At 45.1% G+C, this 20,828-nt stretch overlaps 1 protein-coding gene across 1 annotated transcript in view; it reads left to right on the forward strand.

The window, feature by feature from the left end:
- Positions 1 to 20,828, forward strand: part of TTLL9 (tubulin tyrosine ligase like 9) — a gene marked incomplete at its 3' end in the record, with an annotated part of 52,207 nt that overhangs the window by 20,596 nt on the left and 10,783 nt on the right. Inside the window, exons 5-9 of the mRNA XM_079719081.1 lie at positions 7,964 to 8,032; positions 8,631 to 8,705; positions 10,230 to 10,320; positions 11,885 to 11,925; positions 12,787 to 12,874. Coding sequence (XP_079575207.1) covers positions 7,964 to 8,032; positions 8,631 to 8,705; positions 10,230 to 10,320; positions 11,885 to 11,925; positions 12,787 to 12,874 — 364 coding nt within the window. The remainder of the gene's footprint in view (positions 1 to 7,963; positions 8,033 to 8,630; positions 8,706 to 10,229; positions 10,321 to 11,884; positions 11,926 to 12,786; positions 12,875 to 20,828) is intronic.

The following is a 20,828-nucleotide window of genomic DNA, read 5'->3' on the forward strand; positions in this document are numbered from 1 at the left end:
GGTGTCATGTGTGGACCCCATCACAGAATAGCGTTTTTAAAAGCATAACATAAAGTATGTTTGATTATAAAAGAAAGCAACTGTATTGAAAAACAGTTACAAGCTGTGTTTGTCTGGCTCCTCTGAGAAACAGATGCCAAGACAAGATTTAACAGGCCAGAGTTTGGCCTGTGAGACGAGGGGGAGGGAGCCTGGGGAGGCTGAGGGAGCTGTCACTCCACCAAGGCCAACCCCAGTGAGGGAGAGAGGGAAGGAAGGGTGGGCGAAGTCTCCTAACTGCCCTGTGGCCTGACGGAATTTCAACAAGGCCTACGGAGGCCTCAAGCCCTAGTCGCTGTCAGGAGTCCCCTGTCTCCCAGGAGTGGGCCAGCCTTCGGGTCCTTGCATCCCCATCAATGGCCTGGCAAGCAGGGCTGGATTTCTGCCTCAGCAGCTGGTGCTCTGTCAGCTACTCTCCTGCAGTCAGAGGCCTGCGGGTACTTCTCACGGGGCCACCACAAATATTAACACCTTCTTTATGCTGTAGGAATATATGTTCTTTTCATTAACAATTAAAGAGAGTCTAACAGCAGGCCCAACCGTTATCATAATTTCAAGGTCATAATGGGTATAACCAGTATTTGGAGATAGATATCAACAACAGTTGTAATGTGATATGAAAATAACTGGAGTTTTTTTTTTAGAGCAAAGTCACAGGCCTGGCTAATACTACTAGGATTTCTTGCCTGCTTTCATAATGGAAGGAAATGTGAAAATCTGCTCAGGGGTTAATGAAAATAAAGATGAAAAATTTTTTCTCATTCAAGCTTACAGACCCCAGGGAATTTCCTTTAATGATGAAAGGTCAACTCCAGGGATGGTTCAGTGGGCAGTTCAACACTGTCACCAATTCCCAGCTCAGTGGGCTGACTGTTCCTCTCAGTCACAGCAAGGCTGCTGCAGCTCTAACTAACCTCCTCACATCTCCACCTGCCGCAGGAATACGGGAATACCCTGGTCTTGTGGCCCTTTTGAGGAAGACACAAATTCCCAGAAGTCCCTGCAACAGACTTCCCCTGGCATCCTGCTGGCTCATGCCTGAACCGATCACATGGCAGGGACATGAGACCACTGTGAGGGCTCAGACGTCCCCAGAGGGCAGGCTACTGGAAAGAGGAGATCCAAATGGGGTTCTTGGGCTTCCCTGGTGGCGCAGTGGTTGAGAGTCTGCCTGCCGATGCAGGGGACACGGGTTCGTGCCCCGGTCTGGGAAGATCCCACATGCCGCAGAGTGGCTGGGCCCGTGAGCCATGGCCGCTGAGCCTGCGCGTCCAGAGCCTGTGCTCCGCAACAGGAGAGGCCACAACAGTGAGTGGCCCTCGTATCAAAAAAAAAAAAAATCTTAAAATTTGTATGGAGACACAAAAGACTCCCACTAGCCAAAGCAGTCTTGAGGGAAAAAAACAGAGCTGGAGGAATCAGGCTCCCTGACTTCAGACTACACTACAAAGCTACATAATCAAGACAATATGGTACTGGCACAAAAACAGAAACATAGATCAATGGAACAGGATAGAAAGCCCAGAGATAAACCCATGCAGCTATGGTTAACTAACCTATGACAAAGGAGGCAAAGATATACAATGGAGAAAAGACAGTCTCTTCAATAAGTGGTGCCAGGAAAACTGGACCACTACATGTAAAAGAATGAAATTAGAACACTCGCTAACACCATACACAAAAATAAACTCAAAATGGATTAAAGATCTAAATGTAAGACCGGACACTATAAAACTCTTAGAGGAAAACATAGGAAGAACACTCTTTGGCATAAATCACAGCAAGATCTTTTTTGATCCACCTCCTAGAATAATGGAAATAAAAACAAAAATAAACAAATGGGACCTACTGAAACCTAAAAGCTTTTGCAAAGCAAAGGAAACTACAAAAAAGACGAAAAGACAACCCTCAGAATAGGAGAAAATATTTGCAAACGAATCAACGGACAAAGGATTAATCTCCAAAATATATAAACACCTCATGCACCTCAATATTAAAAAAAACAAACAACCCATCCCAATCCAAAAATGGCCAGAAGGCCAAATAGACATTTCTCCAAAGAAGACATACAGATGGCCAAGAAGCACATGAAAAGCTGCTCAACATCACTAATTAGTAGAGAAATACAAATCAAAACTACAGTGAGGTATCACCTCACACCAGTTAGAATGGGCATCATCAGAAAATCTACAAACAATAAATGCCAGAGAGGGTGTGGAAAAAAGGGAACCCTCTTGCACTGTTGGTGGGAATGTAAATTGATACAACCACTATGGAGAACAGTATGGAGGTTCCTTAAAAAACTAAAAATAGAACTACCATACGACCCAGCAATCCCACTCCTGGGCATATACCCAGAGAAAACCATAATTCAAAAAGACACAGGCACCCCCAATGTTCATTGCAGCACTATTTACAATAGCCAAGTCATGGAAGCAACATAAATCCCATTGACAGACAAATGGATAAAGAAGATGTGGTACATATACACAATGGAATATTGCTCAGCCATAAGAAGGAATGAAATTGGGTCATTTGTAGAGACGTGGATGAATCTAGAGACTGTCATACAGAGTGAAGTAAGTCAGAAAGAGAAAAACAAATATCGTATATTAACGCATATATGTGGAACCTTGAAAAATAGTACAGGTGAACCGGTTTGCAGGGCAGAAATTGAGACACAGATGTAGAGAACAAACGTATGGACACCAAGGGGGGAAAGCGGTGTGGGGCGGGGGTGGTGGTGTGATGAATTGGGAGATTGGGATTGACATGTATACACTGATGTGTATAAAATGGATGACTAATAAGAACCTGCTGTATAAAAAATAAATAAAATAAAATTCAAAAATTCAAAAAAAAAACCCCCAAAGTTGCGTAACTTGTTATACTTTATATCCAACCTCAGTGTCTACCTTTGCAAAATTTGGGGACTAATGGTACATGGAACCTAACTGAGACACTGTGATTTAAATAAGAGAGGATTTTTTATTCAAATTAAGTATATATTCCAGCTTTAGTGGGCATTACTGTCTCCCCAGTATCCATTCCACTGCAACTCCCCCATTCTATAGGGTAGATTCTATTTGGACTGAGTTTTTCCAGGTGATCCCATCTGTATTACCCATGTTTTCCTGTCTCCTGAGTAAAATTCTCTCACTTCCATTTTATGAATTTTGTCAAGTGGCCCCTTAGTTATCTGTAAATGCGTAATTCTAATTACACATAATTCCAGTGTTTCCATTTGGTGTTTGGAGGCTATCTTTAAGGAGTCTGAGATTTTCTGTCCCTTTTCCTGTTGACAAAGGGAGAAAAGCAAAACAATTTCTATAGTTGTATCACATGCAGTAGTTTTCTTGTAGTTATCCCTCCACATAATTTTAGCCAACACTCAACTGTCCCTTAAGAAAATTCATGATATGACTTTCTAAACAGAATTTAGAAACTAATTAATTACAATACAACAGACTTCTTTACCAAACATACATTCAAGGGCTCCTTTTAAAAAGCAAACTTTTGGGCTTCCCTGGTGGCACAGTGGTTGAGAGTCCACCTGCCGATGCAGGAGACACGGGTTCGTGCCCCGGCCCGGGAAGATCCCACATGCTGCGGAGCGGCTGGGCCCGTGAGCCATGACCGTTGAGCCTGCGCATCCGGAGCCTGTGCTCCGCAACGGGAGAGGCCACAACGGTCAGAGGCCCGCGTACTGCAAAAAAAAAAAAAAAAAAAAGCAAACTTTTGTTGCACATAATTAAAGAATCATAGACCTTGATGGGTCTTTTATGATCATCTTTACAAATAAATTGAGATGAAGTATTCTTTTCAAGGGAATGATCACTTTGTTATTTTCACCCAGTGTTTTCACCCAGTGGGATCTATGTAGCCATAGTAAAGAACGAGGACATTCTATACGAGCTGAAATGGAGAGATGCTCAGAATAGAATGTGAAGTTGAAAAAGGTGCAAGTTGATCAATCTTAGCATCTCTAGGTGTGGAGCAACCAGACAAATGTGATGGAATAGCACCAGCTGTGTATTCTTGCCAAAAAGTGGAACCTGGATCTAACCAAATCTCTAGAGCTAAGTTTCATTTATAGGAAATACAAAGAAAAGAGGAATACTTTAAATGATGCTACAAGGAAACAGACAAACACAGAATATGGAACAGTGCACAGGACAATTGGTTTGTACACCTAGTCAATGGCAGGGGGAAAGGAGGGAGGACTGTCCTCAATTAAAAGAGACTTAGGTGTCATAACAACCAAATGCAATGTAGGGAGCTGTTTAGGTCTGGACTTAAACCTATTATAAAAGGACATTTTTGAGATAATCAGGGGAATTTGATTATGGACTGAAGAATCAGGTGCTAAGACATCATTATTAATTATGTCTTGTATGATAATGGTATTATGGTTATATAGCAGAGTGTCAGTTTTTTGAAAACAAGATGCACACTGAAGTCTGTAAGGCTGAAATAACATGACATCTGGGATTTGTTTTAAAATGAAAGTTTGATAATTTTGAATTTGTGTGTTGGGAGTATGTACTATTCTCTGCTTTCGATATGTCAGAAATTTTTAATGTAAAATAGTAAATAGAAAATGCAAGGTGAAAAAAATAAAGTTTTAATGAGGAAATGTGTGTAAAATCCTTGTGCCTGGTTCATAGTTGAGAAGTATTAGCTTCTAATATTACCATTGTTTAGGAACTATTTCCCTAAAGTTCTGTTTCTGTTGCTGCATCCCAAAACTCCGTGGCTTGAAACAACAATCATCTCTTATTGAGCTCATGAGCCTCCGGCTTGGGCAGCACTTGACAGGGAAGGCTCATGGCTGCTCCAGCATCTACCTGGGCGGATTTACTGAAGGCTGGATGATTCACTGCCAAGCTGGCTCACTCGCTCTGCTAGCAAGTTGGTGCTGGCTGCTGGCTGGGAGTTCAGCCAGGGTTGGGGGCTGGAAGACTCAGTTGCCCCCAGTGTGGGCTTCTCCACGTGACCTGAGCTTCCTCACCCAGCATGGTGGCTGGGTTCCAAGGGTGACCATCTCCAAAGAGAAAGCTGTGTGGAAGCTGTGTTGCCTTTTATGACCCAGCACTGGAATTCCCACAGCATCACTTCTGCTGTACACAATTAGTTGAGACAGTCCTGAAGGCTCACGCAGATTCAAGGGAAACGGACATTGACTTTCCTCTTGTTGGAAGGTGGTGGGTAGCAAGGTTGTGGAAGACATATGGGACTGGGAATATCGTTGTGATTGCTTTTGGAAATGACAGTCTGGCAGGGCTAGATATTAGGTGATTTCCAGTCTCAACAACCCTGATATATCACCACGCAGGAAGTTTATTTTCCACTTTTTAGGATTATTCCCTTAGGAGGACATCTCCTGGAATAGGCATGTCAGTAACTAACAAGGCTTTAAACAATAAAGGCTTTTCATTATCTTATATAACAAGAAAGCTGGAGGTAGGCAGCTCCACGTTTAGGGATGTGCTCAATGGTGCCATTAAAAGCCCAGGCTTCTTCTCTTTGTCCACTCTGCCTCCTCAGTGTGTTGGGTTTCTGTCATCAAACTTGTCACCTTATGGATGTGAGATGGCTGTTGTAGTTGCAGGTATCACCTCCTCAGATGTAGCATTCAAACAAGGGACAGGCACTTTCTCTCTCTCTCTCTCTCTCTCTCTCTCTCTCTCTCTCCCCAACCCCCAATCTCTCCCCAACCCTAATATTTTTAACAAGGATGAAATTCTTTCCTCAAAGCCCCAAGCAGATATCTCCTTAGGTCTCTTTGGCCAAAATGGGTCACATGGTTTCCATTAGCTGCAAGGGAGGCTGGGAAAACAAGTATCTGGTCTTTCTAGCCTCCATCCTGAGAGGTGGGCTTTGTCAGCCAGGAAGAAGAGGAATTGGAGTGGCTTTAGGGAAGTCAACCAACAGGGGTGGGGGTGGCGGTTCCTAGATCAAAAGGTATGAACTGTTAAAAAATTTTTTTAAATTGAAGTTTAATAAAACAGAAAGTGCCCAAATTATTAAGGATATAGCTTGATGAATTTTCACAAGGTGAACACTAGTACCCAGATTATACACAGGGCATTGCCAGCCCCTCAGCAGCTCCCCCAGACCCCTTTCCACTCACCACCCCCAGTCACCGACAGCATAGGTTCCTTTTGTCTGATTTGGGACTTTATATAATTGGAATCATGCAGTACAGCTACATTGTGTCTGGTTTCTCTCCTTCAACATTATGTCCGTGTGATTCATCCATACTGATGTGGGTAACTGTAAATTGTTAAGCATTGTTGTATACTATTCCATTGAGAGAATATTTATTCATTTGAGAGTTTCAAGGTTGGAGTTGTTATGAATTGTGCTGCTTGGACATTCCCATGCATGTCCATGGATGCCCACGTGCACACGTTTCTGTCACGGAGTTACCTAGGAGAAGAATCGTTGGGTCACAGGGGTGCCTGCCTTCAGTTTTAGTGGATGCTGCCCAGCAGTTTCCCAACAATGCAGTGTGTGAGCGTTCCAGTTTCTCCACATCCTCACCAACACTTGGTAGTGTCTGCCTTTACTTTTAGCCATTCCTGGGGAGTGTGTAGTGCTATCATATTGGGGTTTTCATTTGCGTTTCCCTGAAGACTATGGGTCAGTGCCTTTTCATTGCTTACTCTGGGTCATCTCTCGCAAAGTGCCTGGTCAAGTCTTTGCACAGCTGTGGACTGTTGGAAGCCCTGGATGCACACTGAGTAATTGTATTCCGAAAGAGCTGTGCACATGTGGCTGCCCCTGCGCCACTGCCAGTGCTCCAGTATTTTGGGCACACCATCTTCTGGGCACACACAACCCTGAACCAGAGTGCACAGCATGGCAGGCAGAGCAGGGCTGGGTTTTTAGCTCCCACTGCCCCCACCGCTGGGAGCCCTTCTTGCAACAACCCGCGGCCATGCCTGATGGCCCTGCCCACCTCACATTGTACCAAGAGCCTCGCTTTGATCAGCTGGGCCATGCTCAGAGGAGATGAGAACGACATGAGAGTTTGCTCAGGCTGGGTGCGTTTATGCTGGAGAAAAAATGACTCCGGGGCACTTGTTCAGTGGCTGCAAATAACCAAAGGGCTGTTCTGGGGCCCAGGAACCAGATTTGTTGTAGGAAGCCTAGAGGCCAGAACCAGGCAGGCGAATTTTAACTCAACACCGGTTAGGCTGTGAAAGTTCCATGAGGTCTGGGTTACTGCTGTAGCATAAAGCCAAGCACACAGTAGGCACCTAATATGTACCTTTTGGATGAAATGACTGCTTAATAGAGCTATCCTGCTGTGGAATGGGCTGTCAGGGGGTGGGGGAAGGTAGTGAGCTCCCTGGCACTGTGAATGTGCAAGGTCAGGCAGGTGACCGTTGTGGAGGGATGTCACAGAGGGAACAATGCCTTTGGTGCCTGCTGCCCTGCATGGTATGAAAGATTCTCCCAACCCCTAGACTCTGTGAAGCTTTGAATTATCCATGCTGGGATTCAGTAAAGGCAGGCTGATTGCAATATTAGCTGAAGCAAAATCTAATTAGGAAGGCAAATTGATTTCCAAAAAAAGAAGTGGATGATGTGTTCCCAGGACTGTTAGAAATGGCTTTTTAATTGTCTGCTCCTTTGTATTATTCATGCAATTGTGTGCCTTTGTGAGCTCAGTCAGTCTCTCACTTTCCTTCCCACTTCCCTCTCTCCCTCCCACCATGCTTAGCACCTTCTCTGTCCCAACCCCTTCTAGGCTGGGCTGGGCCATTCCTCAGGGACAGCTGGGGGGCCCTCGGGGAAGATGGAAACAGAAGAATGCTGGGGAGGGGCCCCAGGCCCCCAGGCCCCCAGGCCCAGGGGCCAACAGGGAACCACACAGAGCTGAGAGCCAACCTTTCTGCCCTCATCCCCACCCCAGGTAGCCCGGTCGCAGGGGAAGGGCATCTTCCTCTTCCGGAGGCTGAAGGACATCATGGACTGGAAGAAGGTGAGCTTGCCCCTCCCCCTTCCTCCCCAAACCCTCCTTTGCCCTTGCATGGATGAGGGGCCCCTCCTCCTTGCCCTGAAAGCTTGGAGGACTGGCAAAGAAGTTCTGCCCACAGGCCTGCCTATGGGTGCAGGGTCTCTGGAGCCAAATTGCCTGGGTTCAAATCCTGACCTTGCCACTTAATAGCTGTGTGACCTTGGGCAAGTAATTTCACCTCTCTGTGCCCCTGTGAATCAGTGAATTAATATGTCTAAGAGAATGGTGCATTCTTTTCCTGGGCCTCCTGCTCACCTGGCTGTGGAGAGTTTGGCTAACTCTTCCTCCAGGTCCTGGACTGAGCCTGAGGCAGGTCCCTCCCTCCCCCAACCCCGCCCTTGTCACAGCAGAAATCCTGGTCCCAATCCTACCTCAGCAGCTGTGTGGTCCTGGGGAAATTGCTGAACCCCTTAGGGATGTTAATGTGCAGGGTGGATGTGAGTGGCAGGATGACAGACCTCCACAACCAGCACCTACTGTGTCAGCAGGCTCACAGCAGGTGCTCAATAAATGAATTTTTCCTCCCCACCATGTGTCCTGATTCCTCCCATGAAACTGTCGGGGCACCGCTGCGAAGAAGCTCACCAGCTTGGAGGCTCAGCCGGCTCCGAGCGCTGTCAACCCCTCTGGCAGCCACATGAGTATAGGTGGGGGTAGCCCTGGGTCCCAGAAAGAGAAGACCTGACTGCCTCGATATTGAAGCAGCTTGGGGGTGGGGGTGATGGTAGGTGTAGAAAATTCTGGCCCTTGGGCCCAGAAGCCCTGAGTTCCAGCGCTCACTGCCACTGGCTGTTGTATGACCTTACCAGGTGTGTGACATTTGCCTTTGGGCCTCGGTTTTCTCACAAGGTTACTGTGAAGGGGACAGTGGGTGGGAAACGGCTTTGCAGATGGTGAGGTGAAAAGGAGCATGCTATCCTCCTGAGCTGGACTGGCCTGCAAAGAATTAGCAGGTAGAGAAGGGAGAGGAATGTCCTTGGAGGCCTGGGTGGTGCTCCAGGCAGCACTGACCAATGGAACTTTCTACCGCGGTGGGAATGGTGCACAGCTGTGCTCTCCGATGTCCTGACCACTAGCGACATGTTGATATACTGAACACTGGAAATGAGGCTAGTGCGACTGAAGGACTGGATTTTTAATTTATTTCCTCTTTTATTGCGGTAAAATATACATAAAATTTACCAGTTTAACTCTATTTGTGTACAATTCAATGGCATTAAGTCCATTCATAGTTTTGTGCAACAATCACCACCATCCATTTCTAGAACTTTTTCATCTTCTCCAGCTGAAACTTGTAGCCATTAAACACTAATCCCCTCCTGCCCCCCTGCCCCCAGCCCCTGGCAACCACCCTTCTACTTTCTGTCTCTATGAATTCCACTACTCTAGGTACCTCATTTAAGTGGAATCATACAATATTTGTCCTTTATTTTTTTATTTTTTTATAGTTCATTCTGATCAGGATAGCTTTATTTTATTTTATTTTATTTTACATCTTTATTGGAGTATAATTGCTTTACAATAATATTTGTCCTTTTATGTCTGGCTTATTTCACTTAGCATGAAGCCTTTTTTTTTTTTTCAGTACGCGGGCCTCTCACTGTTGTGGCCTCTCCTGTTGCGGAGCACAGGCTCCAGACGCGCAGGCTCAGCGGCCATGGCTCACGGGCCCAGCCGCTCCACAGCATGTGGGATCTTCCCAGACAAGGGCACGAACCCGTGTCCCCTGCATCGGCAGGCAGACTCTCAACCACTGCGCCACCAGGGAAGCCCAGCATGAAGCCTTTAAGTTTCATCCATATTGTAGCATGTAACATCATTTCCTTTTAATCAATTTAAATATAAATGTACATAGCCACATGTGGCCAGTAGCTGCCCTATTGGGAAGCACAGATCTAGAGGTTAAATACCCAAGCTCTGGGCCCAGCCTGTGTGGGTCCACTTCCCAGCTGTACCACCAATTGGCTGTGTTACCATGGGCAAGTCATCCCCCGTCTCTGTGCTTCAGTTTCTCATCTGTAAAACGGGTATAACATTAGTACTTTCCCGACAGGGTTGATTTAAGGATCAGATCATATACCCCCAAGTAGAGTGCCTATCACAATGCCTCATATACAGGAAATGCTAAAAAAATGTTAATAACAATTATTATTACTACTAGGACACAAGAAGTTCTGATGACCAGAAAGATGATATTCCCGTGGAGAGCTATGTAGCTCAGCGTTACATCGAAAATCCCTACCTGATAGGAGGTAAGATGGCTGTCTCTGCTCCTGCCCGTCCATGGAATGGTCGGTCAGTCAGTCAACAAGCCTTGATTAGCAGCCCAACGTGGGCTCAGCCTGACACCAGGCATGATGCGGTGCAAAGACAGAATCCCATCCTGCATGCTTCCACCTCCCAGCCGTCGCCCCTAAGGTTTCCCCTGCCTGGCATGCCCTTCCCTCTCCCTTCCTGGTTCACTAAAATCCTCCTCATTCTTCAAGAACCAGCTCCTTCATGCGTTTATCCAACAAATATTTACAAAGTGCCTAGTCAGTGCCAACCATTGTCCAGGGTGCTGGCTGCCCACCCTGCTCCCTTGGAGCTTACACTCCGATGAGCAGACAGCAATAAACCAGAAACAAAGAAGTAAGAGAGTTCCACACAGCGGTGAGTGTTATGAAGTAACTCAAGTGCAGAGTGAGGGAGGGCCTCTCTGCAGAGGTGACAGGAGCTGAACCCTGAATGACAGCTAGGAGTCACCCGTGGGTAGATTTGGAGGCAGGGGGAGCTGTAAGGGCCAAGGGCCTGAGGCGGAACCAGGCTACGGCGCATGAAACCTTCTCGGATTTCCCCAGGCCGTCTCCACCTCTGCTTTTCCCGCACGGGGGGGCCGTAAAGTACAGACACATCAGGCAGTATGTGAGGAGGGGCGTCTTGGGAGGGTCTGGTCTGAGAGGCGCCAGAGCTCCAAAGGGGTCAACATCACTTACCTCCTCTCACTTCCTCAGGCAATGTCCTTCCCCAGGGGCAGTCCGTGGTGTCTCCTCCACCCCTCCCTTTCCCAGTGACCCCATCCCTTCTCGTGGCTTTAACCACCCCCCAGATCCAGTGACTCCCAGCTTTCTGTCTGCAGCCGAGACCTTGCCCCGCAACCCAGACCCTGATTTCCTGCAGCCTGTATCATCCCCTCGCAGGCATCTCTCAGCAACTCGAATCCAACAGGACTAAAATCCAGCCCTTGTCCTACCCCCCACCATCTGGCTCACCCACCAGCCTCCCCCAGGGGACACAGCCCTCGCACCCCCAAGCCAGAAGGTGGAGACCGTTCTGGGAGCATCCCTCTCTTCCCTCCCACATCCGGTTCTTCATCAAGCTCCCATGCAGCTTTTGAACCTGCTGGCCACCTCCATCCCAGTTCCGGCCACTGTCCTCTCCCTCCAGGGCAACACGCCAGCCTCCGCACTGATGCCCACTGCTCTGGCCCCTTTCGCTCCGCTCCAAACACAGTTGCCAGAGGGATTGGACACCCTTCAGTAGCTTCCCATGGTTGGTGGAACAAAATCCAAAAACTGCACATGATCTGGCCTCTGCTGACCTCACTGACATCTCCTTCCACTCTGCCCTTGGACCAAGCTCTTTGTCGCCTCTGGGCCTCTGCTCAGGCAGCTCCTCCTGCGCGAAAGCCCCGCCCCATCTGGGCTAGGCAGGCGCCCAGTACCTCCTATGGCTCACTGGGATTCACATCTGCCTGTCAACTGTTGTATCCCCCAAACGTAGCATGGTACACAATCAGTATTTGTTACACTGATTAATTCTTTCCTTGCCTGACAGGCCGCAAGTTTGACCTGCGTGTCTATGTGCTGGTGATGTCGGTGAGTGACCAATACATGTGCCATCCTCCAGTGGCGGGGAAGGGACAGTTGGACTGGGGGACAGGGGCAGAAGCCATTCTGGGGGCACCCGTGTGAGCTGTCTGGTTTAACCTGCCTGGGAGAGCCCGGGGGTGGGTAAACAGATCCAAGCTTTGCCTCCTCAGAGACCCCAGCAACTGGATTGTCCCTCTGCCTTCTTTATTCATTCAGTCATCCATGGTAACCACAGCTAGCATTTCTTGAGCACCAGGCCCAGTACCTAGCAGGTTTTATCTCATTCAGTCCTCCTAATAACCAGGGAGGTAGGATCTTTTATTAGCCTCATTTTACAGATGAGGAAACAGATCAGAGGGATTGAGTGACTTGCTTGAGGTCACACAGATGGTGAGTGGCAGAGCTGAGATTTGGATCCAGGCATCTCACTCTCTTAACAAAGGAGGTGCTAGACTCCCTCCACCCATGCATTCGACGAACACTTAAACCTTCATGGTGCAATATTCTATGCTGGGAACAGGATATAAGGGTGTCCAAGACAGGCTCGGCCCCTGTCCTCCTGGAGCTTACAGTCTGGTGGGGAGTATGGACACACCGTGAGCTGGTGGGTGTCACATGTGGTGGTGGAGCAGAGAAGACACCCATTAATTTTGTTCCCTTCTGCATCTCCCTACCCCTACTTCTACCTCCAGGGAAGGAGGGGGATCGAATCAAAGGAGGCTGAGCAAATTCATGAAGGATGATGTGGGAAAGAAGGCAGGGCATGCCAGGCGGAGGAAACAGCAGGTGCAAAAGCTAGGAGGTGTGAAAGTGCTGGTATTGATTCCCCTTCCCTTTTCTCTCTCTCCATTTCCACCTCCCCCACAGTACATGCCGCTGCGAGCCTGGCTGTACCGGGACGGCTTCGCCCGATTCTCCAACACCCGCTTCACACTGAACAGCATTGATGACCAGTGTATCCTGGCATCCCACCCCCTACCCCTAAACGTTCTCCACATACCCTGCTCTGCCTGTCCTCTGGCTGGTCCTGAGATAACTCATTCATTCCACAGATGTTTGCGGAGTGCCAGGCTCTGGTCTGGGCACAGGAGATACAGCAGTGAACAAGACAGCCCTGGTCACTTCCCTTCCGGAGCTTACAATCTTGTGGAGATGGGGGATCCTCCAGTGATCTGAGGAGAGCAGCCCTGCTCTGCTCAGAGCAACTCACCCCAGGCTTCTCTGCTTGATGATCATTTCACATTGATTCATGTTCATAGGATAGGAGTGTTTGAGTCCCTTTGGAGAATGTTTGCGTCCTTTTACATGCCTAGTCATCGGCTCACTCATTCACTTGAATACAATGTCCTTTTCACCCATCAAATTGACAGATATGAAAAATTTGATAACACGCTATACTGGCGAGGCTAGGGGAGTACATACATTGCTGGTGGAACGCGAACTGGTACAACCACTTAGGAGGCAATCTGGCAAATTATCAAAAGACAAATGCACGGACCGTCTGACCGAGCAATTCCCTTCTGGAGTTTATCCTGCAGGTACACTAACAATATAGTAAAAGAGGGGGTTAAATGTTATTCACTGCACAGCCTTGTTGTGAGATTTAAAAACAAAGAAAATAACTAAATGAATCACTCATTTTTACAGTGGAGTACTATACAGCTGTTAAAAAGGAACGGGGGGGCTTCCCTGGTGGCGCAGTGGTTGAGAGTCCGCCTGCTGATGCAGGGGACGCGGGTTTGTACCCCGGTCCGGGAAGATCCCACATGCCGCGGAGTGGCTAGGCCCGTGAGCCATGGCCACTGAGCCTGCACATCTGGAGCCTGTGCTCTGCAACGGGAGAGGCCACAACAGTGAGAGGCCCGCGTACCGCAAAAAAGAAAAAAAAAAGTATATCTCTGTATATGTTTTTATCTGTGCATAGATATCTCTGGAAGGATGTAGAAGAAACAGGAAACAGAATTTGCCTTTGGGAGGAAAAATGGGTAGGTGGGGACTGGGGTGGGAAGGAGATACTCCTTATATACATTTTTATACCTTTTGACTTTTGAACTATGGGAATGTATTATCTGGTTCAAATATAAACATCAAAGATTGTTTTTAAGATTTTCGGACATGAGCATCAGAGGAAAAGGAGTAGATGATCAGCAATATTTAGGAGATAAATCAGCAGGACTAGATTACCTGCATATGGGAGAGGTGGAAATGGCAAGTGATGTTGCCAAGCTTCGGGCTTGGGCAATCCAGCTGATGCTTTTAGTCAATTCACATCACTGTGCCTTAATTTCATTATTCAGTTAAGTGTCTGTCCAAGGTAATACATTCCCTACATGATAGAAGGGCTTAGGCCCTCCTGAGAATTTTCTACAATTTGTTTCTTTCTATTTAGCCAACTTCAGGCTTTCCGGTATGTTTGTTTTATTTTGTGATTCTAACAAGCCTTTACCATATGCAACTCATCAAATTTATTTTAGTTTCATTTTTTTGCCACCTCATTTCTTATTAAAGTTAAATGGTACATGTAAAGCACTTAGACAATGCCTAACCTAGAGTGACTACTCAGTACAGGTTAGTGGTCTCCCGGCCCCCATTTAAAAGTGTTTGCTTATCTCCAGGCATCATGGGGCCTCATTAAACTGAGGCCTCTCCCAGCACCTTATTAAACTGAGGCCTCTCCCAGGGCTAGCTTCTGTTTAATGAGGCTTTGCCGTTTTCACAGTGAGTGAATATACGTAATTTTCCATCCCTTCTTTTTTTTTGTTGTTTTTTTTGTGTGTGTGGTACGCGGGCCTCTCACTGCCGTGGCCTCTCCCGCTGCGGAGCACAGGCTCCGGACGCGCAGGCCCAACGGCCACAGCTCACGGGCCCAGCCGCTCCGCGGCATGTGGGATCCTCCCGGACTGGGGCACGAACCCGTGTCCCCTGCATCGGCAGGCGGACTCTCAACCACTGCGCCACCAGGGAAGCCCCATCCCTTCTTTTAATTGTTCTTAATTTTTAAATACTGAAATAGTTAAATTCTACGAAAACTGCAGGAAAGGCTGTAACAAATCTATGCATCTACCATCCAGATTTAGCAGATATTAATATTTTGCCATATTTGCTTTAGATACACAGCAACTTTTAAAATAATAAAGCAACTTGGGATCACAAAATAATAATATATAATATTATTAACCTGACTTTAAATAAATATATATAATATATATAGTTTACACACAATTATTCAAATACATATATGCATATACACACACCCAAAATATAAAAATATTCACCTTAACACTGTAGTAGTAAACAAGCAGAAACAGCTTAACCCACCCTAGAGGGACGGTGAAACAAATGATAAAGCATTTCCAGGATCCTGTGTAGCTGCTGAATACAATGAGATGATTGAAATGTCATGGAAAAGTACCTACAGGAATTCCCTAGCGGTCCAGTGGTTAGGATTCTGCGCTTTCACTGCTGAGGGCCCGGGTTCCATCCCTGCTTGGGAACACTAAGATCCCACAAGCTGCAAAGCGCTGCCAAGAAAAACAAACAAACAAAAAAACCTCGAAGGTATCTACGATAGACCATGAGGTGGAAACATGTGCCATGTAGAACTGGGATGTGTTTACAATCCCATTTTTGCTTTTAGGGAAGTATGTTTCTGTTTAGAAGAAAGTATGAAAGGATATTCATGAATCTGTTAACTTTGAAAAATTCAGAGGATTAGAATCAGGTCAGGAAACATTTACTTTCAACTTTACACATTTCTCTATATTACGAACTGTGCTTTATAACCGCTATGAATTACTTTAATAGTAAAGAGAATAAAACATTTAAAGGATATAAGCCTTCATAATAAAAGTATAGCTCTTTAAAGACAAATCAGAAAATACAGAAATGTACAGAAAGCGGGGAGGGAGGAAAAGAAACCTTTTCTAGTCACACTTTCTGGAAATAATTACTTACCTTTTTGATGTCTTTCCTCCCAGGTTTTTTTTTTTTTTTTTCGGTACGCGGGCCTCTCACTGCTGTGGCCTCTCCCGTCGCGGAGCACAGGCTCCGGACACGCAGGCCCAGCGGCTCACGGGCCCAGCCACTCCACGGCATGTGGGATCTTCCCGGACCGGGGCACGAACCCGTGTCCCCTGCATCAGCAGGCGGACTCTCAACCACTGCACCACCAGGGAAGCCCCCTCCCAGGTTTTTTGTTGTTGTTTGGCCTTTTATATATGAGTGATCCGACTGTATAACTTTTTTTCACTAAACAGTATTTAAGTATTTTCCTTATAGACATTTTTTATTAGTTACAAAGTATTCCACTGAATAGATTTACTGGTTTACTAATCCTACTTGCTGCAGGCATTTGGGAAGTAGTCAATTTCTTCCTGTTATGACAAACAATGCTGCAAAGAAACATTTTTTTCATAAATCTTTTACTGTATTAAAATTTTTTCCTTTGTATGATGCCACAGGGGTATAAATACTGGGTCAAGGGCATCGGCCAGATTGTTTTCCAGAAGATTTCCTCATATTTTTACCCTCCCACTGACAGGGCCCATTTCATCCCAGCTCCCCATTACTGGGGACGATCAATTAAAAAACACATTTCCAGGGCTTCCCTGGGGCGCAGTGGTTAAGAATCTGCCTGCCAGTGCAGGTGACACGGGTTCAAGCCCTGGTCCTGGAAGATCCCACATGCTGCAGAGCAACTAAGCCCGTGCGCTGCAACTACTGAAGCCCACGTGCCTAGAGCCTGTACTCCACAACAAGAGAAGCCACCACAATAAGCCCGCGCACCGCAATGAAGAGTAGCCCCCACTCACAGCAACTAGAGAAAGCCCATGCGAAGCAACAAAGACGTCACACAGCCAAAAATAAATAAAATAGATAAATTTATTTAAAAAAAACACATTTCCAAAACAATTGGCATATCTAGGTGAAGCATATATTGGAATTCATTGTACTATTCTTGCAAGTATTCTGTGGGTTTTAAATTTTTTTCCAATAAAAAGGTTAAAAAAATATAACTGACTTGATGGGGAAGCAGATTTTTTGCCTTAGAATTTGCATCTCTTCCAATTTGCATTTTTCCCCCATTTACATTCCTTTAAAATTGTGTATCTTTTATTACTAGAAACTTTGGGCACTTTCCCAGATGGTCTTTTACCAGTTATGTTTTCTCTTTTATGTTTTCATATCCTTTATCTATTTATCTATTAGGGTCATACAATTTTATTGTGAACAATTTATGCGTGATTTTCATGTGACAAAACATTAGCCTGTCATATTTGTTACAAATCTTTTCTCTAGTCATGTTTGCCTTTCATTTTTGCCTTGACATCTGATTAATTTCCTTTTCACAGAGTTGACTATATCCACTGATTTCCTCTGTGATTTCTAATGTCATTTCTAAGATAAGAAAATCCTTTTCCCCCTGAAGATCTCACAGCTAATCAGTTCCACTTCTCTATGAATTGGACCATTTGTTTGCTTACTCTTTGCCACTTAGCTTGTTCGTCCATTGGAACCTGGTTTCAGGTCCATCTGTGGAGAGGGGAGGCTCTGAGGTCAGCTGACCAGTCACCCACTCTCCTCTTTTAGCCTCTACTTCTCCCTGGAAACTAGGGAAGTCCCTGACTTCTCCTCCTTGCAGGCAGGAGCAGTGTGCGGAGAAATCTGAGTGTTTCCTCCATCACAAGGGAGCGATTTCCCCTCTTAAAGCCAGTAACTCACTTTGCCTGAACATCCTCTTTTTGCATTTTTTTTTTAATCTCATTTTACTACATTGTCACCATAGCAAAACTAATCAAGAAAGTGGCTTTCTTGCTGTTTAATACCAGTTAAAACTGTATCAACCAATTTTTAAAGGTGAAAAGCCACTCAATAATTTGTATTTTGGAAAAGGGCAATTTGAAGCCAAAATATGATTGCAAAGTTTTATACGTTAACATAATCAGATTTCACAACTGTGTTAGAAATTAATCATATACAGGGGATACATTAACTTCTCCAAAATATCATTTTGTTTTTTTTTATTTTTATTTTTATTTTTTTATTTATTTTATTTTTTTTTTTTTATTTTTTGCTTTATAACAAATTTAATCAGTTATACATATACATATGTTCCCATATCCCCTCCCTTTTGCATCTCCCTCCCACCCTCCCTATCCCACCCCTCCAGGCGGTCACAAAGCACCGAGCTGATCTCCCTGTGCTATGTGGCTGCTTCCCACTAGCTATCTACCTTACGTTTGGTAGTGTATATATGTCCATGCCGCTCTTTCACTTTGTCACAGCTTACCCTTCCCCCTCCCCATATCCTCAAGTCCATTCTCTAGTAGGTCTGTGTCTTTATTCCTGCCTTACCCCTATGTTCTTCATGACATTTTTTTTCTTAAATTCCATATATATGTGTCAGCATACAGTATTTGTCTTTCTCTTTCTGACTTACTTCACTCTGTGACAGACTCTAGGTCCATCCACCTCATTACAAATAACTCAATTTCATTCCTTTTTATGGCTGAGTAATATTCCCTTGTATATATGTGCCACATCTTCTTTAACCATTCATCTGTCGATGGACACTTAGGTTGCTTCCATGTCCCAGCTATTGTATAAATAGTGCTGCAATGAATATTGTGGTACATGTATCTTTTTGACTTATTGTTTTTCTCAGGGTATATGCCCAGTAGTAGGATTGCTGGGTTATATGGTAGCTCTGTTTTTAGTTTTTTAAGGAACCTTCATACTGTTCTCCATAGTGGCTGTATCAGTTTACATTCCCATCAACAGTGCAGGAGGGTTCCCTACACCCTCTCCAGCATTTATTGTTTGTAGATTTTTTTTTTTTTTTTTTTTTTTTTTTTTTTGTGGTATGCGGGCCTCTCACTGTTGTGGCCTCTCCCGTTGCGGAGCACAGGCTCCGGATGCGCAGGCTCAGCAGCCATGGCTCACGGGCCCAGCCGCTCCGCGGCATATGGGATCCTCCCAGACCGGGGCACGAACCCATATCCCCTGCATCGGCAGGCGGACTCTCAACCACTGCGCCACCAGGGAGGCCCTGTTTGTAGATTTTTTGATGATGGCCATTCTGACAGGTGTAAGGTGATACCTCGTCGTGGTTTTGATTTGCATTTTTCTAATGATTAGTGATGTTGAGCATCTTTTCATGTGTTTGTTGGCCATCTGTATGTCTTCTTTGGCAAAATGTCTATTTAGGTCTTCTGCCCATTTTTGGATTGGGTTGTTTGGTTTTTTGATATTGAGCTGCATGAGCTGCTTGTATATTTTGGAGATTAATCCTTTGTCAGTTGCTTCGTTTGCAAATATTTTCTCCCATTCTGAGGGTTGTCTTTTTGTCTTGTTTATGGTTTCCTTTGCTGTGCAAAAGCTTTTAAGTGTCATTAGGTCCCATTTGTTTATTTTTGGTTTTGTATTTGTTTTTTTTTGTGGTACACAGGCCTCTCACTGTTGTGGTCTCTCCCTTTGCGGAGCACAGGCTCCGGACACGCAGGCTCAGCGGCCATGGCTCACAGGCCTAGCCACTCCACGGCATGTGGAATCTTCCCGGACCAGGGCACAAACCTGTGTCCCCTGCATCGGCAGGCAGACTCTCAACCACTGCGCCACCAGGGAAGCCCTATTTTTGTTTTTATTTCCATTACTCTAGGAGGTGGGTCAAAAAGGATCTTGCTGTGATTTATGTCATAGAGTGTTTTGCCTATGTTTTCCTCTAAGAGTTTTATAGTGTCTGGCCTTACATTTAGGTAAGTTTAATCCATTTTGAGTTTATTTTTTTGTATGGTGTTAGGAAGTGTTCTAATTTCATTCTTTTACATGTAGCTGTCCAGTTTTCCCAGCACCACTTACTGAAGAGGCTGTCTTTTCTCCATTGTATATTCTTGCCTCCTTTGTCAAAGATAAGGTGACCATAGGTGCATGGGTTTATCTCTGGGCTTTCTATCCTGTTCCATTGGTCTATATTTCTGTTTTGGTGCCAGTACCATACTGTCTTGATTACTGTAGCTTTACAGTATAGTCTGAAGTCAGGGAGCCTGATTCCTCCAGCTCCGTTTTTCTTTCTCAAGATTGTTTTGGCTATTCATGGTCTTTTGTGTTTCCATACAAATGGTAAAATTTCTTGTTCTAGTTCTGTGAAAAATGCCATTGGTAATTTGATAGGGATTGCATTGAATCTGTAGATTAATTTGGGTAGTGTAGTCATTTTCACAATGTTGATTCTTCCAATCCAAGAACATGGTATATCTCTTTATCTGTTTGTATCATCTTTCATTTCTTTCATCAGTGTCTTATAGTTTTCTGCATTCAGGTCTTTTGCCTCCTTGGGTAGGTTTATTCCTAGGTATTTTATTCTTTTTGTTGCAATGGTAAATGGGAGTATTTCCTTAATTTCTCTTTCTGATTTTTCATTTTTAGTGTATAGGAATGCAAGAGATTTCTGTGCATTAATTTTGTATCCTGCTACTTTACCAAATTCATTGATTATCTGTAATAGTTTTCTGGTGGCATCTTTAGGATTTTCTATGTATGTCATCTGCAAACAGTGACAGTTTTACTTCTTCTTTTCCAATTTGGATTCCTTTTATTTCTTTTTCTTCTCTGATTGCTGTGGCTAAAACTTCCAAAATTATGTTGAATAATAGTGGTGAGAGTCTTGTTCCTGACCTTAGAGGAAATGCTTTCAGTTTTTCACCATTGAGAATGATGTTGGCTGTGGGTTTGTCATATATGGCTTTTATTATGTTGAAGTAGGTTCCCACTATGCCCACTTTCTGGAGAATTTTTTAATCATAAATCAGTGTTGAATTTTGTGAAAAGCTTTTTCTGCATGTATCTCACCTGTGCTTTTGTTGTCACAAAAGCTAAGAAGCTCTGCCTAACCCAAGGTTGCAATGACTTAT

The sequence above is a fragment of the Hyperoodon ampullatus genome, assembly GCF_949752795.1.
Source record: "Hyperoodon ampullatus genome assembly, chromosome: 14".
Classification (NCBI taxonomy): Eukaryota; Metazoa; Chordata; class Mammalia; order Artiodactyla; family Ziphiidae; genus Hyperoodon; species Hyperoodon ampullatus.